Source organism: Stomoxys calcitrans, chromosome 4, assembly GCF_963082655.1.
Source record: "Stomoxys calcitrans chromosome 4, idStoCalc2.1, whole genome shotgun sequence".
Lineage (NCBI taxonomy): Eukaryota > Metazoa > Arthropoda > Insecta > Diptera > Muscidae > Stomoxys > Stomoxys calcitrans.
In genome coordinates this window covers 14,732,486-14,751,358 of record NC_081555.1, presented here as the reverse complement: position 1 = coordinate 14,751,358, position 18,873 = coordinate 14,732,486, and the positions used below count along the sequence as shown (strand labels likewise).

The window sequence follows — 18,873 nt, the reverse complement described above, 5'->3', positions numbered from 1 at the left end:
GACTGATGGACAGACGGACTGATGGACAGACGGACTGATGGACAGACGAAAGGATGGACAGACGGACTGATGGTCAGACGAACGGATGGGCAGACGAAAGGATGGACAGTCCGACGGATGGACAGACGGACTGATGGACAGACGGGCGGATGGACTCACGGACTGATGGACAGACGAACGGATGGGCAGACGGACGAATGGACATACGGATGGATGGAGGATGGACAGACGGACGGATGCAGGGATGGACAGACGAACGGATGGACAGATGGACGCATGGACAGACGAACTGATGGAAGAGGAGACGAACACATAGACGGACTGACAGGCGGAGGGTGGACACTGAATAACAGACAAATGATTGAAGAGACAAACAGACAAGCAGTTTTACGGATGGGCGAATTGACAGACAGACGAATGGACTATCGAACGAGCAGACGAATGGATAGACACACAGACGGTTGGATGGACAACCGTCTGTGTGTCTTCGTGTGCCTCCTCTAGAGGCTCACGAAGTCACATCGGGAGATCGGGTTATATGGTAGCTATATTGGATTTGAACCATACTTGGCACAGCTGTTAAAAGACATACAAAAAAGACATGAGCAAAATTTCTGCGAAATTTGATAAGAATTGCGCCCTCTAGAGGTTAAGAAGTTTAATCCGGAGATTAGTTTATATGGCAGTTATATTGTATTATGAACCGATTTGAACTATACTTGGCACAGCTATTAGAGGTCACACAAAAAGACATGAAAAAAATTTCTGCCGGATCTGATAAGAATTGCGCCCTCTAGAGACTAAGAAGTTCAATTTGGAGATCGGTTTATATGGCAGCAATATCAGTTTATAAATTTCAGCCAATTCGGTTCTAGAGGTTCACGAAGTCACATCCGGAGATCGGGTAATATGGTAGCTATATAGGATCATTAACCGATTTAAACCTTACTTGGCACAGCTGTTAAAAGACATACAAAAAAGACATGAGCAAAATTTCTGAGAAATTTGATAAGAATTGCGCCCTCTAGAGGTTAAGAAGTCTAATCAGGAGAACGGTTTATATGGCAGCCATATCAGGTTATAAATCGATTTGAACCATTCCGGACACAGTTGTTGGAAGTCGTTCGAAAACACTGAGTGCAAAATTTCAGCCAATTCGGATACGAATTGCGCCCTCTAGAGGTTAAAGAAGTCACATCGGGAGATCGGGTTATATGGCAGCTATATTGGGTTATGAACCGATTTGAAACATACTAGGCACGGCTGTTGAAAGTCATACCACAATGACATTAGCAAAATGTCAGCCATATTGGATAAGAATTGCGCCCTCTAAACGTTCAAAAAGTCAAGACCCAAGATCGGTTTATATGACAGCTATATTGGGTAGTGAAGCGTTTTGAAACATACTTCGTATAGCTGTTGAAAGTCATACCAAAACGACATGAGCAAAATGTGAGTCAATTCGGTAACGAATTGCGCCCTCTAGAGGCTCGAGAATATGACTGATCGGTTTATGCGGTAGCTATGTTGGGTTATGAACCTATTCGAACCATACTTGACTCAGCCAAATTGGATACAAATTGTGCCCTCTAGAAGCTTAAGAATTCGGTTATGAATCAGTTTGAAATATACTTGACACAGCTGTTGGAAGTCCTACCAAAACGACATGAAGCTCAAGAATTCGGCTATGAATCAGTTTGAAATATACTTGACACAGCTGCTGGAAGTCGTACCAAAACGACATGAGCAAAATTTCAGCAATATGGGAGAAGAAATACGCCCTCTGGAGGCGCAAGAAGTCAAGATACCAGATCGGTTTGTAAGTCAGCTAAATCAGGTTATGAACCATATTTGGCACAGCTGTTGGAAGTCATACCCAAAACGACATGAGCAAGTGCTCAAGAAGTCTAATCGGGAGATCGGTTTACATATATGACAGCTATATCCAAAAATGTACCGATATGACCCATTTTTTTTTACTCCTTCAAAAGTAAGCGTGCTTTTGACAGACGGACAGACATAGATAGATTGAATTAAAACGTCATGATGATCAAAAATATATGTATTATGGAGTTTTAGACGAATATTTCAAGGTATTTCAAACGGAATGACTAAATAAGTATACCTCCATCCTATGGTGGAAGTATAGAAAGGGGAGAAGGGCCCAGGTACCTTCTGTATTCAAATTTGTTATGACTTCTGGAGAATTTCACATTTTAATTGTATTAATAAAAAAAAATCACTTTCCAAATTTTTATCATACTAGTGGACATGATTTAAAGTTTCTTCAGAAACCACTCAAACCCCCATAGATGACTATTTTATAAATTTGTGCCCCCTGGAGGCCTTATACAACTCTTCATAAATATACATTTTATAATGAAAATCAATTGTCTTCACATGACCACATGACCTAAAAAGTAGGGGCCCATTAATATCACTCTTGTCTTAGATGACATTGACACATGACAGCATTTGGTGACAGTAACATGATGGTGAACACACATAAATGTGGCAAATTTTAATTTCCGATTTCAATTTGATGCTAACACTCCCAAATGCAATCAAATTTTCATAAGCCCCAAGCCATGTCCCTCCTCAAAGCTAGGGAAAAGTGTAAAGTGAAATTTTTGGTATTTTTCTCTTCACCGCCCTAAAGCATATCACAAAGGACATAAAGGACATCATTCTAGTGGTGGTCACACCATAGCCACTTGCCATTTCATAGATTCATATGTCATGGTTTGTTTCTTGGGATATACTTGACAAATGGTGGAGAATTCATAAATCATTCATAACACCAAACGGCAATGGCCAAGTAGAGCCCAGGAATATAGCAACAAATTTCTCTGTTCGGTTTCAGCAAAATTACAGCACCATCTAGAAATCAAATAAAATGCATTCATACGGAAACTCTGACATAACCAAGGAAACCATATAGAATAAGGACATAAGGCTTGTGGACATAAAGAAACGGTAATGGAAAATGTTAGCATTGTGGCCATAACACCCTGGCCTACTGGGGAAGAACCTTAAAAGAAATGAAAATGAAGATGAAAATTGTGGTACATTGACCATGGCAACCAATTTTCAGTATGACACTCATGCAGTTCATGAAAGAAATATTTAATTTAGTGTCCAGAATAAATTGAAAATTTGTCCAGAAAAATTGAAGATAATGTGCACACCCTATTGGGGACCATTGACAAAAATGCAAAAAAAAAAGTTTTGCATTAAATCAAAGGAAAACTTAATTGATAACCAATTACGTAGTGTAACTTAGAAAAAAAAAGAACAAATAAAAGGAAACTGAATAAACTATGATAAATGAGGCAAAAATAGAAGACAGTGGCAGACTCACTTAGTCGTTTCGTCCGTGGTGATATCACAGCAACAGGAGAAGGAAGATGCCTTCCGGTAGCTAAAATTTAATTTTCCAGATCGTTTTCAAAAGCCCAACAACTTGCAAATATTCACATCCGCTAAATCAGACAAGTTCTTAAAGAAATGAGAACCTAAAAAAGGAACTCCTTCTTACAGCCAGTGCAGGACACACACACAGCAGATGAATTATAACCTCTCCTTTTTCGCCGTCCTCACAGCTTCGGAGAAAGTCGTTACTGGCAACCTTCAGTCTGTCAGCATATTTTCCGATTAGACAGTGACCTGTCTTGACGTAGACAATGACTGAGACGCTGTTCTAGCCAGTGACAGCAAAGCGGTAGATCTCTTCAAGTCTATATTGGGCCACATAGTTTTCGAATGCTCACAGCACCCTCTTTGTGACCATCTATCATTCGGTCGTACTTCGGACCTGATCCTGAAATCCTAGCTTACATGTCGCTAGAGACTTACCCACAGATTCCAGTATCCCTGGAATGTGTAGGGTAGTTCCTAGTCTCGCAACATCGTCCGCTTAACAAATCCCTGGGATATCTCTGTGGCCCGGCACCCGGAACAGCTGAATTTTGAACTGTTCAGCTATCGCGTTCAGAGATCTGCGATAGTCGAGGAGGTTTTTGTGTTCAGAAATACGTTTTCCAGGTTACGTTAATGGTTGCCTGGCTGTCTGAGAAGATATAAATGCCAAAATCTAAATCGGATGAAAGATATCTATGGGAGGTATATCTAAATCTGAACCGATTTCAATGAAATTTTGCACACATATGAAGACGTCAAGTGAAGCACCCCGTGGCAAATTTGGTTAAGATTCACTCCATATCGGATAAAAAAAAGTATGTATGGGTGCTATATCTAAATTTGAACCGATTTTCATGAAATTTTGCAGTCGATTTGAAACTTCAATGAAAACACTTCGTGCAAAATTTTGTAAAGATCCCACCAAAATTGTGGCTGCTATAGCCATAAAATTCCATATCGGATGAAAATTATATATGGGAGCTATATCTAAATCAGCACCGATTTTTGCGAAATTTTGCACACATATGAGGACGTTAATTAGAATACTCAATGCCAAATTTTGTAAAGATCGGACCAAAATTGTGGCTTCTACGGCCTTAAAAGGCCATATCGGATGAAAGATATATGTGGGAGCTATATCTAAATTTGAACCGATTTTTATGAAATTTTGCACACATATGAAGACGTCAAATGAAGCACCTCATACTAAATTTTGTAAAGATCCGACCAAAATTGTGGCTGCTATAGCCATAAAATTCCATATCGTGTGAAAATTATATATGGGAGCTATATCTAAATCTGAACCGATTTCTATGAAACTCACCAGTAATATCGAGGGTCGTAAGAAAATCCTTCCTGCCAAATGTCGAGAGAATCGGATAATAAATGACCATTTCGAGAGAATCGGTTAACAAATGACTATTTTATTGCTGTACTAGCGACCCGCCCCGGCTTCGCACGGGTGCAATGCAAAATATACCTACTACAGAATGTCCTTATACACAACGTTCACAGCTTTTTTGTCATTAGCCAATACAAACATGTTTTGCTTAGACGTTACTCTTGACAGCGCGACATATAATTGGCCATGTGAAAAACACTCAACACTCAAGTCTAATCCTGCAACGTTAAAAGTTTGACCCTGCGATTTATTAATGGTCATTGCAAAAGATATCTTTACCGGAAATTGTAGGCGTTTAAATTGGAACGGTAAATCTGATGGTATCAGAGGAATTCGGGGAATTAGTACATCTTCTCCGGTACCACATCCGGTGAGTATTGTGCACTCTATTATGAATTTTTTTAGTGATTTTACCAGCAAACGTGTGCCATTGCAGAGCTTAGGAGGATTCAGATTTCTTAATAAAATTACAGGACAACCTACTTTCAATTCCATTTTATGAGGAGGGAGTCCAGAAGGGTTCAAAGAATTAAGAAATTCTGTAGGAAAATGTACAGCTTCTTCCGAGTCGAGAACAGTATCGACCGAGTAGTATATTTGCGTCTGCGTATCAATTTTTGCAAGAATCAAGTTGTTTGCCTTATCTACTTGTTCGTTGGTTGGTGACAGGATGGCTCTTTCTTTGAACCAAGATAGAGTCTTACAACTTATGTTATGAATGTCAGGATAGACATTGTTGACCAAATCTTGGATGTTGTCTATCAAAACACAAAGGTTATCTAGGTTAATCCTTCCATCACTTTGAGTTAACTTTCCATTGCCAACTTTTAGCAGCATCTCTGAAAAAAGCCTGTTCTCACGTGAAGATAATGAAAGCCTCATGTTAGTTTTAAGCTCTAACTTATTAACGTATGGCCAAAGGTTGGATCTTTTTAGGGAAGCATTTATTTCGTCCGCACGTGTTCCTCTAGGGACAACCGGTAGGATTTGACGAAAGTCTCCAGAGAACAGAATTGTACATCCACCCATAGGTGCATTTTTACTGCGCAAATCGCGCATTGTCCTATCCAGTGCTTCCACAGATGTCTTGTTTGACATGGTGGCTTCATCCCAGACTATTAATGAGCAGTCACGGATCAATTTTCCTGTATTGCTCTGTTTAGAAATACTACAGACGCTTTTATTATCATCGGTAGCGATTTTCAGCGGGAGCTTGAATGTAGAGTGTGCAGTTCGGCCTCCTTCTAAAAGCGTAGCAGCAATGCCGGATGACGCGACAGCTAATGCAATTTTTCCGGTGGATCTGACTTTTGTTAAAAGCAAATTAATTAAAAATGTTTTACCTGTACCTCCTGGGGCATCAAGAAAAAATATTTTTCCTTCATTGTTATCAATTGATGATAGTAATGTAGTAAATACTTTTTTCTGATCGATGTTCAATCGTGGCTCATCTTGGGCTATATTTTGTAAAAGTTTCGATTGATCGTATGATGTTTCTCTTGTGTATTCGGCATTATTCGTTAAATCTGAGTTAATATTAGCTGGCATCGGCAGTCCGCAACTATGATGGCAAATAAATATCTTAATGATGTAGCGGAACTGCAAATAGCTGCTTCTGATAATGTATTTTCCCAGTGAGAATCGTCTTCCAAGAGTCCCATAGCTTTACATGCCATTTGATAAGTATTGTAAATAACACCTTGTACAGTTCTCAGGTGTGCAAAGGATGTCGGGCCTTTTACAACATGGAGTAACATTCTCAAATGAAAGCATTCGCTGTTGTTGGGATGAATCGCGTAGACTCTACCAAGAGCATCAGTTTTTTTTATTCCGGGGAAACCATCGACCGCAGTTCCTTGTTTTCGTCGTTGGAATGTTTTAGAACTCTGGTTCCATGTATAGTAAGTTGGAACTCTGTCATATGTCAGTGTTTTCGCGAAATCATCTTGAGCGCATAACTTGAAGAATGCTGTTAATGTAGTGTCCCGCGGGTTATAGACAACTTCTTGTATATTGTTCTCAGTGAAATATACTCTTTGTCCATTTTCTAAATGAACTGCAAGGTGGACAATAGTGGGAGCTCGGTCGTGAACTTCGAATGATAACATCCTCCATACTGCTTCAGAACTGCATATGTAACGTCCAGACTGATATGTTTCCACTTCATTTGGTGATTGTATGCTGAAAGTAGCTTGATCGCTACCTTTATTAATGTATTTAGTAACATATTGGATCGACTTTATTGAACTGCACAACTCGACGTTGATGTGGGCATCAAAAATTTTTAAAAGGAGCGGATTATGTGGAACGATCCATCGGTTATCAATATCGTAGTTTCCGACTGTGGCACTTTGCCCACCCTGATCTGGCGATCGTCGTCGATATTTGGGATATCCGTCATCGCTAGTAGATGTTTGTATTTGAAACGGCTTCGGAAATTTTTTGCTGCATTTGGAATCTCGCATACATGCAGAATTACGATTTAAAGTCCCACAGGGACCGTGTACCATGTGTTTTTTTACTATTTCAAACAGGACGGGATCATCTTCCTTAACCGGTAATTCAGCTGAAATTACGCTGTCGATTTGATTTGGTCTAATTTTGTTCACTAACCACACCAGCAGATGTACATGTGGCAAACCACGTTTCTGCCACTCTATAGTGTACATATGACAGCGCGGCGGACCGAATATATGAGACTTGTTAATGAGGTGTAGGAGTTTCTGTACTTTTAAATGGAAGACTCTATTAACTATATCATATCTGTCTTGTGGAGTTAAATTGGTATTAATATTTTCTTTGATTTCTGGCCAATTTGGGTTACATGTTGCAGTAATGAATAAATCAGGTTTACCGTAATGTCTGACATAAGTCATTGCGTCCTGTGATTTTTCATGTAAATATCGAGGTCCACCTGTGAATGATGAAGGTAGTATAACCAACTGTCCAATGTTGTTGCTGTGTTCATTCGCCTGTAAAGCATCCTGAAGGTGAACGTAATTTTCTGCTCTCAATTTAGTTTGATTGTTACGAATGTAAGCCAATCTCTCAGATTCAATTTTCGCATATTGATCGACAAAGTATTGGTTTGTCAACATTCCATATCTAAGCAAAGAGTTGAAATTGTTTTGTCTTGTCATTATACGGTAGCAATAGTAGTTCATACACGACACTGTCTTACGCAGAGGTGCACTACTGGTTGGGTCAACTTGAGGAACATTAATGGTATAACCATCTTCTCCGCGACATAGCATCAAAGGATATTGTAAGCTGTCATAAGATCTGTGTAACTCTGATATTTTTTGCAAATTATCATCACGACTGCGCAACACAATATCTCTTTTGTCGAATTGCTGTCCAGCTATTACCACTGCTACTTCACTCGTGGACGGCGCATTATATCGCCCTCTGTGTTCTCCAACAGGAACTTTATTTGCATGGATTACGACATTGTAGTCTGGAGTATCTACTGGAACACTCTCAATAGCAGTTTTAAAAGACTGAATGTAGCTGTTATGAGAATGTAACATATCTTGAAGAGATCTGATCAAATCTATATCTATTGGCTGTGCGACAATCGAACACCGCGTTGATGCTTGTGTATCTGGGTCTGCAATAAAATAAATTTGCAGAAATTTGTGATCATCTGGTCGAAGTGGTAGCAAGCTCCCAGCCAAGTGATACACTTGCCCTTGAATTTTAAATGTAGGCATAAAACCGCGCTCAACAACTTGCTTACTTTTGAAAGACGTCATTTGAAATGCGTTATTGTAACGGCGGATATTGCGTATGAATTGTTTGGATTTCGGATGATCACCCGTAAGCAGAGAGTGAAGTGGTTCAGGTGGAGGAAGAATTTCTTCTAATTTTACTTTTCCTTGTAAGCAACACAAACCTTTCGATTCGTCCTTGAACTTCAATGCCAAACAATATTCACACACTACTGACATAGTACCTATGGACACAATACGATCATCCTTGTAACAAATCAAAGGATCGTAATTCATGGCAGAATATTCTTTATTTACCCATCTGTGGCTGATCGGTTGTCCGTTTTGTTCAGCGTTACTATGTGTCTGTGCTGATTCTCTCGTTCTCTGTATTCGATTTCTATTCTGGCTGAGGCGAGCCTCATGATCTACAGAGGATTCTCTGGCTCTCTGAACTCTACGTCTAACCCGATCCTGGCTGCGGCGAGCCTCACGCTCCATTGAGGATTCTCTTTCTCTCGCAGTTCTATTTCTTTCTCGGAGCTGGCTGAGGCGAGCCTCGCGTTCCGTTGACGATTCTTCATCTCTTGCTGAACGTGCTCTTCTGGCATTCACTGTACTACGACCTATGTTCGCACGACGACGTCTTCCGGACATGACTTTATAATGTCTGTTCAAAATTTTATACTTAGGTACTCAGTACTTGATTAAACTCACAACTTAAAACTATACGTATGATTATGAACTAATTGCACTAATTATTGGTTAGTGCTGGAGTGAAAAATATTTACTTACTATTCGTTAATTTATCTTTTATAAGAGTATGTAATTTATGTCAAAGAATATATTTATAGTTAATTAATATATTACAAAAACAAAAGATTATCAACAACAAAATATACCTATTCTATTCAGTTCTTCTATTGAAAATGCTCGCCCTAATACTAAATAGCCTTAACTCTAAATTCAAATCAAAGTCTTAATGGAAGAAATACCAAGAAATATGGTTTTAAGCTAATCATATCTAACCTAATGTACTTACAATACTACTAATATAATAAATTTGTAATATCTTCGGTAATATTCACTTAAATTACATGCTGTAAAAAGCATATTGATCTATAATAAATGCACAATTTATTTAAGGTACTTAATTGGATAAGGATTAATGCTGTATTGTTTAAAATCACTTCGTAAATAACCATTTTTTAGTAAAGAATAAAAATGGTTATGCTGGGTTATCCCTAAGAGATAGACATATACCATCGCGGACTTTTTTGTTGAACTTTTTAAGGTGAACGATACTGTAGTACATTATTTTGGTCTATCTCGTAGGGTTCAGCCAGCGTTTGCAATATAAGCGCAAAAAAACGTTCTTATTTACGACATCACATTAGAAACCTTTAAATTTATCAGTGTTTCTCTACTATATTATGCATTTATTATACATACAAACCTTCCTTAAGAATCACTCTATCTATTAAAAAAAACCGCATCAAAATCCGTTGCGTAGTTATAAAGATCTATGCATACATACGGACATACAGCGAAAGCGACTTTGTTTTATACTATGTAAGGATTAATATATTACAAAAACAAAAGATTATCAACAACAAAATATACCTATTCTATTCAGTTCTTCTATTGAAAATGCTCGCCCTAATACTAAATAGCCTTAACTCTAAATTCAAATCAAAGTCTTAATGGAAGAAATACCAAGAAATATGGTTTTAAGCTAATCATATCTAACCTAATGTACTTACAATACTACTAATATAATAAATTTGTAATATCTTCGGTAATATTCACTTAAATTACATGCTGTAAAAAGCATATTGATCTATAATAAATGCACAATTTATTTAAGGTACTTAATTGGATAAGGATTAATGCTGTATTGTTTAAAATCACTTCGTAAATAACCATTTTTTAGTAAAGAATAAAAATGGTTATGCTGGGTTATCCCTAAGAGATAGACATATACCATCGCGGACTTTTTTGTTGAACTTTTTAAGGTGAACGATACTGTAGTACATTATTTTGGTCTATCTCGTAGGGTTCAGCCAGCGTTTGCAATATAAGCGCAAAAAAACGTTCTTATTTACGACATCACATTAGAAACCTTTAAATTTATCAGTGTTTCTCTACTATATTATGCATTTATTATACATACAAACCTTCCTTAAGAATCACTCTATCTATTAAAAAAAACCGCATCAAAATCCGTTGCGTAGTTATAAAGATCTATGCATACATACGGACATACAGCGAAAGCGACTTTGTTTTATACTATGTAAGGATAACTACACATCGGGCGAACATATATATGGCAGCTATATCCAAATCTGAACCGATTTCTATAAAATTCACCAGTAACATTGAGAGTCATAAGAAAATCCTTCCTGCCAAATTTTGAGAGAATCGGTTTACAAATGTCCATTTTATTGCATTATTACTGCAAATCGGACGAATATATATATGGCAGCTATATCCAAAGCTAAACCGATTTCTATGAAATTCATCAATAGTAACAAAAGTCATAAAAAATCCTTCTTGTCAAATTTCGAGAGCTTCGGATAACAAATGACTATTTTCTTGCTGTGTTACTGCAAATCGGACGAATATATATATGGGAGCTATATCCAAATCTGAACCGATTTCTATGAAACTCTCGACTAATATTGAGAGTTATAAAAAAATCCCTCCTGCCAAATTTCGAGAGAATCGGTTGACAAATGACTATTTTATTGCATTATTACTGAAAATCGGACGAACATATATATGGGAGCTATATTCAAATCTGAACCGATTTCTATGAAATTCTCCACTAATATCGAGGGTCATAAGAAAATCCTTCCTGCCAAATTTCGAGAGAATCGGATAACAAATGACCATTTTATTGCATTATTACTGCAAATCGGAGGAACATATATATGGCAGCTATATCCAAATCTAACCCAATTTCTTTGAAATTCACCAGTAATTTTGAGAGTTATAAGAAAATCCCTCCTGCCAAATTTCGAGAGAATCGGTTATCAAAAGACTATTTTATTGCAATATTACTGCAAATCGGCAAACATATATATGGCAGCTATATCCAAATCTGAACCGATTTCTATAAAATTCACCAGTAACATTGAGAGTCATAAGAAAACCCTTCCTGCCAAATTTTGAGAGAATCGGTTTACAAATGTCCATTTTATTGCATTATTACTGCAAATCGGACGAATATATATATGGCAGCTATATCCAAAGCTACACCGATTTCTATGAAATTCACCACAAATATTAGAGGTCATAAGGAAAACCTTCCTGCCAAATTTCGGGAGAATCGGTTACCAAATGACTATTTTCTTGGTGTATTACTGCAAATCGGACGAACATATATGTGGGAGCTATATCTAAATCTGAACCGATTTCTATGAAATTCACCAGTAATATTGAGGGTCATAAAAAAATCCTTCCTGCCAAATTTCGAGAGAATCGGATAACAAATGACCATTTTATTGCATTATTACTGCAGATCAGAGGAACATATATATGGCAACTATATCCAAATCTGAACCGATTTCTATGAAATTCACCACTATTGCTGTATTACTGCAAATCGGACGAACATATATATGGGAGCTATATCCAAATCTGAACCGATTTTTTCCAACTTCAATAGGTTTCGTCTCTAGGCCGAAAAACATTCCCATACCAAATTTGAAGACGATCGGATGAAAATTTCAACCTGTTTGTACACAAATTATCATTGACAGACGGACAGACAGACAGACGGACATAGCTAAATCGAATCAGAAAGTGATTCTGAGTCGATCGGTATACTTATCAATGGGTCTATCTCTCTTCCTTTTGGGTGTTACAAACAAATGCACTAAGTTATAATACCTGTACCACAGTAGTGGTGTAGGGTATAAACATTCTAAGTGATTTTATTTATGTTTAAAAATAAACTGTACTTAGCTCAAGTGGATTTGTTTTAGAGTTTTAACCCTTCTAGGCTTTACTCCGAAGATGCTTTGCAGCATTACCTCATTTTTAATTGGGGCAATTCTGCCCTCAATTATTCATTGTCCTAACCATCTCTTCTTATGTGACACATATACAATACAACATTTCTTTAATTTGTAATTTCTTTGCATTGCTTTTCTTCCGTATTTTTTATTATCCACGCCCCTTATTAAGAAGGTTCTTAAATTATTTGTCTTTTGCCATACAAAAAACCTACAAGAAATTGAGTGTAAATCCTCATTACAAAACATCGATTAAGATGTCACCGAAGATTAATGGTAGGACAAAATAAAGAAGACGACAATACATCTTAATTGGCCCAATAGCCATTGTGCCATATACTGTCACTTAAACACAAGAAAGAGAGAGGGAGAGAGTGAGAGAACCAAAACAACATTGTAAGGCATAAGCCATAGTAGTGTTGAGATTTTAAAGATAAAAACTAAAGCAGAAAAATTTTAAATGTTTTCAAGTTCAACATTTTACACTGAAAGGCTGTAAAATGGTTCTCTCAACAGAGAGTGGAAATTTTCAATCCTTTAACAAAGAAATATTGAGTTGCCAGCATTTTAAGGCTAATTTTATAAATTTGCCTCCTGTCTGTTATATGGTAATTTAAAATAAGAATACTAAGTTGAAGCTTGGTGGAGATGAGGTTTTTCGAAGAACATAAAGGTTTGAAGAAAAAGTGAATGAAAAAATTGAAGGGAAGGTCAGATTAATGAAGGTTAGAATGGACAAGATGCGAATGGGACGGAGACGAAATAGACGGAGATGTGGCGATAAGCCAATCTCATGACAGCCACTGGTAAATAGAACAATCCGTTTGAGCCTATGCACTTTGGTCGCTGGCATTGGCCAAAATTCAAAAAAAGAAAGTCTAATATTTGGTATCATACATGCATACATTACCTCTTAAGAGATTAAGCATCTCGAAAGTAAAGGGTGATTTTTTTGAGGTTAGGATTTTCATGCATTAGTATTTGACAGATCACGTGGGATTTCAGACATGGTGTCAAAGAGAAATATGCTCAGTATGCTTTGACATTTCATCATGAATAGACGTACTAACGAGCAACGCTTGCAAATCATTGAATTTTATTACCAAAATCAGTGTTCGGTTCGAAATGTGTTCATTCACCGTTCAGCGATGAGGCTCATTCCGGTTGAATGGCTACGTAAATAAGCAAAATTGCCGCATTTGGAGTGAAGAGCAACCAGAAGCCGTTCAAGAACTGCCCATGCATCCCGAAAAATGCACTGTTTGGTGTGGTTTGTACGCTGGTGGAATCATTGGACCGTATTTTTTCAAAGATGCTGTTGGACGCAACGTTACGGTGAATGAACACATTTCGAACCGAACACTGATTTTGGTAATAAAATTCAATGATTTGCAAGCGTTGCTCGTTAGTAAGTCTATTCATGATGAAATGCCAAAGCATACTGAGCATCTTTCTCTTTGACACCATGTCTGAAATCCCACGTGATCTGTCAAATACTAATGCATGAGAATCCTAACCTCAAAAAAATCACCCTTTAAAAGTTAACCACCTTCGCGATATCATTTTTCCCCCTCTGTATTTGGTCTGCCCATGCTCTGCGTTTCAAAGTATGAGAGCAGAGAAAATACCGAATGGTTAGAGATGGGCGATGGGTAAATACCCGAAAGGTATTTACCCAGTTAATTGGGTAAATACCTGGGTATTCACCCATTTATGCCCAAAAGCTGGGTAGTTAAAATTTTGCAAATATCTTGGGTATCAAAAACATTTTCCAAACAATTTTTGATGATTTCGTATTCTTTGTATATTAAAAATCTGATTTTAGTTTTATATAGCCGCTATATACAACGTTCTCCCGACTTAAAGTCTGGAGGCAATAAATTGATCACTTTTCATCCGATTTCGAAATTTATCACAATGAGTTCTAGTCTACCCCTACGTATTTCTGTGAAGTGTGGTTCAGATCCGACTACATTTGAATACAACTGGCCTATAGACCGACCGCCCGATCTTCCCATATAGGGTATTGAGGCCATAAAAGATCCATTTATTACCCGATTTCGATGTAATTTGAAACAGTGTGTTTTGAAAGACCTCTACCCATTCCTCTCAAATGTGGTTGAGATCGGGCCATATTTGGATATAGCTGTCATATAGAAAGATCTGCCGATATAGTGTAATGAGCCAATAAAAGGAGCATTTTTCATCTGATTTGGATGAAATTTGAAAAAGGTAGATTTGATGGACCTCTAAACTTTTTTGGTGAATATGGTCCAGATCAGACCATATTTGGATATAGCTGCCATATAGAACAATCTGCCGATATAGTGTAATGAGCTAATAAAAGGAGCATTTTTCATCCGATTTGGATGAAATTTTAAACAATGAGCTTTGGTACGTCTTTACACCTTTTTTTTGAATATCGTCCAGATCAGACCATATTTGGATATAGCTGCCATGTAGACCGATCTCCCGGTATAGAGTATTGAGCCCACAAAAGGAGCATTTTTCATCCGATTTTGATGAGATTTGAAACAGGTAGTTTTGATAGACCTCTAAACCTTTTTGGTGAATATCGTCCAGATCGGACCATATATGGATATAGCTGCCATGTAGACCGATCTCCAGATATAGAGTACTGAGCCCACAAAAGGACCATTTTTCGTCTTCTTTGGATGGAATTTGATGCATTGAGCTTTGGTAGGTCTTTACACTTTTTTTTGAATATCGTCCAGATCGGACCATATTTTGATATAGCTTCCATGTAGACCGATCTCCCGATATCCCACAAAAGTACCATTTTTCATCCGATTTTGATGACCTTTGAAACAGGTACCGTCCAGATCAAACCATATATGGATAAAGCTGCCATATAGATCGAAAAAAATCCAAGAAAATCGGTTAACAAATGAGCACTTTGTTACAATATTTCTCAAAATCGGACGACCATATACATGGGAGCTATATCGAAATCTGAACCGATTTCGAACAAACTTTTAAGATATTTTGGTAGTTATCGAGGAAAGCGTTATACAAATTTTTGTGAAGATTGGTCTATAAATGCGCTTGCAGTGATTCTAGAAGTCAAAGTCGGTCGATATATATATATGGCGGCTATATCTAAATCTGAACCGATTTTCATGAAATTCACCGGTAATGTCGAGAGTCATAAGAAAATGCTTTCTACCAAATTTCTAGAGAATCTGTTAACAAATGACCGCATGATTGCAATATTAGTCCAAATAGGAGGAACATATATAACGAAGCTTTATCTAAATCTGAACCGATTTCGACCCAACCTTACAGATATTGTGATAGTCATCGAGGAAAGCGTTTTATAAAGTTTTGAAATGATTGGTCAATAAATACGCTTGCAGTGGCTCTAGGAAATAACATCGGGCGATATATATATGTATGAGAGCTATATTTAAATCTGAACCGATATCCATGAAATTCACCAGTAATGTCGAAAGTCGTAAGAGAATTCTTCCTACCAAGTTTCTAGAGAATTGGTTAACAAATGACCATTTTATTGCAATATTACTGCAAATCGGACGAACATATATATGGAAGCTATATACAAATTTGTACCGATTTCCATGAAATTCACCAGTTATGTCGAGAGTCATAAGGGAATCCTTCCTGCCAAATTTCTAGAGAATCCGTTAACAAATGACTATTCTATTGCAATATTACTGCAAATCGGACGAACATATATATGGAAGCTATATACAAATTTGTACCGATATCCATGAAATTCACCAGTAATGTCGAGAGTCGTAAGAAAATCCTTCCTACCAAGTTTCTAGAGAATAGGTTAACAAATGACCCTTTTATTGCATTATTACTGCAAATCGGACGAACATATATATGGAAGCTATATACAAATTTGTACCGATATCCATGAAATTCACCAGTAATGTCGAGAGTCGTAAGAAAATCCTTCCTACCAAATTTCTAGAGAATTGGTTAACAAATGACCATTTTATTGTATTATCACTGCAAATCGGACGAACATATATATAAAAGCTATATCTAAAACTGAACCGATTTCCGTGAAATTCACCATTAAAGTCGAGAATCATTAAAAAACCCCTTCCTGCCAAATTTCGAGAGAATCGGCTAACCAATGACCATTTTATTGCATTATTACTGTAAATCGGACGAACATATATATGGAAGCTATATCTAAATCTGAATCGATTTTCATGAAATTCATCAGTAGCATCGAGAGGCATAAGGAAATCCTTCCTGTCGAATTTCGAGAAAATCGGTTAACAAATGACAATTTTATTGCATTATTACTGCAAATCGGACGGACATATATATGGGAGCTATATCCAAATCTGAGTCGATTTTTTCCAATTTCAATAGGTTTCGTCTCTAGGCCGAAAAACATGCCTGTACCAAAATTTAAGATGATCGGATGAAAACTGCGAGCTGTAGTTTGTATACAAATTAACATGGACAGACAGACGGACAGACGGACAGACAGACGGACAGACAGACGGACAGACAGACGGACAGACGGACAGACAGACAGACAGACAGACAGACGGACAGACGGACAGACAGACAGACAGACAGACAGACAGACAGACAGACGGACAGACAGACTGACAGACAGGCAGACGGACATAGCTAAATCGTCTCAGTTAGTGATTCTGAGTCGATCGGTATACTTATCAATGGGTCTATCTCTCTTCCTTTTGAGAAATTCACTAAGTTGTAATACCCTGTACCCCAATAGCGGTGTAGGTTATGAAAACTTCAAGAGGCCGGTGAATTAAAAATTTTTAAAATTGAAAAAAAAAACTTTAAAACTTTAAAAACGTCTTTAAACTTTAAAGCACTTTTTGGTCAAAAATTCGTTATGGCCGTATTTTTAATTTTTTTTTTATTTTATTTAAATTCATTTATTTTTCTTTGCATGTCCATTGTTTAAATTTGTTTTACTAATTTCTTAATTATTCTCCTTTCTTTCCGAAAGCATTTTGCTTAAGTTTCCATCATGGCATCCTAATGGACAATTATGATCAACTTAAACCATGGCAATAGACAGACAGCCCATTTGGGATGCCCGCTAAAGATGCACAAGTGCATGATGCCACTCCATTTTTGTTCACTGATGCACAAAATACAAACTCACTGAAGTAACTTTGGATGTAGTTTTGATTTTATTTTGTTTTCTGTTTTTTTTTTTGCACATCAGTTTTTCCATGCAACATCTTATTCATCACATACGTTATGGAGTTTTAAATGCTCTTAAGAGGTGATGTGATGTGTGTGATGCCATGTTCGATTTCATTTCATTTCTATTAACTTTTCATTTTTTTTTTTTTTTTTTTTTGTGAAAATCAAGAAAACTTGGCCATGCAAACACTTAAAACTTTCGCTGCCATAGATATGATGATGAACATGGGGATGATGATGACCATTACTATGACAATATTCGTAGTGAAAAGTGAAATGATTTCAATTATACGAAATCCATTGAGACATCATTAATGTGAACAGGTTTTTGTTTTTTTTACAATTTTTATTATATTTTTTTTTTAACCAAGCACTTGCAATATTAAATTGTTAACATTTTTATATAAAAAAAATTCATACATTTTTCCAGTAAATTAATTGCCTGTCATTTTGCTACATGGGCCAGTTAAACTTTTTGCCCTCAAGGCCTTTTTGAATTCTTTAAACCACAATCTAAGAACTGGCCAAATGGCTTTTTTGCATTTTTCTTAAAATTTGTTATTCTTTTTTTTCAAAAATTTTCTCATACTTTAATTTATGCCCACTTGCATTTTATTGCGTTTTGTTTGTTTTTTTTTTCTCTCTTCTAGGCCAACAAGAAGTGGTCAGGTGGCTTCAGATTCATTCATTTACGCTTTTAACAACGTATTTCCCATTGCATGGCTTAGCTTGGGAAACTCGGTAAATCTAAAACGCACTCGCGATTTGTATTTTTTCACCGTTAAGCTGTTATCCACGCGTCAAGCGCCAAATTGCAACTGAAATGAAAAGTTGAATGGCATACAGCATCTAATGTTGTCGGCATGGCCAATGTTGTTGTATCCAACATCAATGGAGGTGTATGGCACCTCACCTAACCCCCCCTTGCGCTCTCTTTATCTCTATCTATCTCTCTCAGCTAAGGCTTTGTATTGAAGGTATCCTCCTCAAAACAGAAGCGGTGAAAAACACACTTAAGATTGCATGCCATAACATGCACATTGTGTTCAGTGGTTAAGTTAAGCATAATTTTCATTTAACATATTCCACTCTCATGCAGACATACACACTCACATATACAGGTCGTGAA

The 18,873-nt window shown here is 37.0% G+C and overlaps 2 protein-coding genes across 3 annotated transcripts in view; both read right to left on the bottom strand.

Annotated features, from left to right (window-relative positions):
* LOC106085135 (nuclear pore complex protein DDB_G0274915) overlaps positions 1-18,544 on the bottom strand; it is a 422,983-nt gene extending 404,439 nt beyond the window's left edge. For both annotated transcript variants that reach the window (XM_013249186.2, XM_013249187.2), the window contains exon 1: positions 18,334-18,544. The gene's annotated coding sequence lies outside the window, so the exon portion shown is untranslated. The remainder of the gene's footprint in view (positions 1-18,333) is intronic.
* On the bottom strand, positions 4,904-9,189 carry LOC131996874 (uncharacterized). The gene is made up of 2 exons (XM_059367051.1): positions 6,578-9,189; positions 4,904-6,383 (listed from the first exon to the last, which is right to left on the bottom strand). The coding sequence occupies exons 1-2, from the start codon at positions 9,187-9,189 to the stop codon at positions 4,904-4,906; spliced, it is 4,092 nt and encodes a 1,363-aa protein (XP_059223034.1).
* Positions 18,545-18,873: the final 329 nt, after the last annotated feature.

What these genes read in the sequence shown, in the direction of transcription:
- LOC131996874 (XM_059367051.1), bottom strand. Translation starts at nt 9,189, where the DNA reads ATGTCCGGAAGACGTCGTCGTGCGAACATAGGTCGTAGTACAGTGAAT. An exon ending in GAATGCTTTCATTTGAGAAT is followed by an intron (nt 6,384 to 6,577) that starts GTTACTCCATGT and finishes TTGCCATCATAG; the next exon opens with TTGCGGACTGCCGATGCCAG.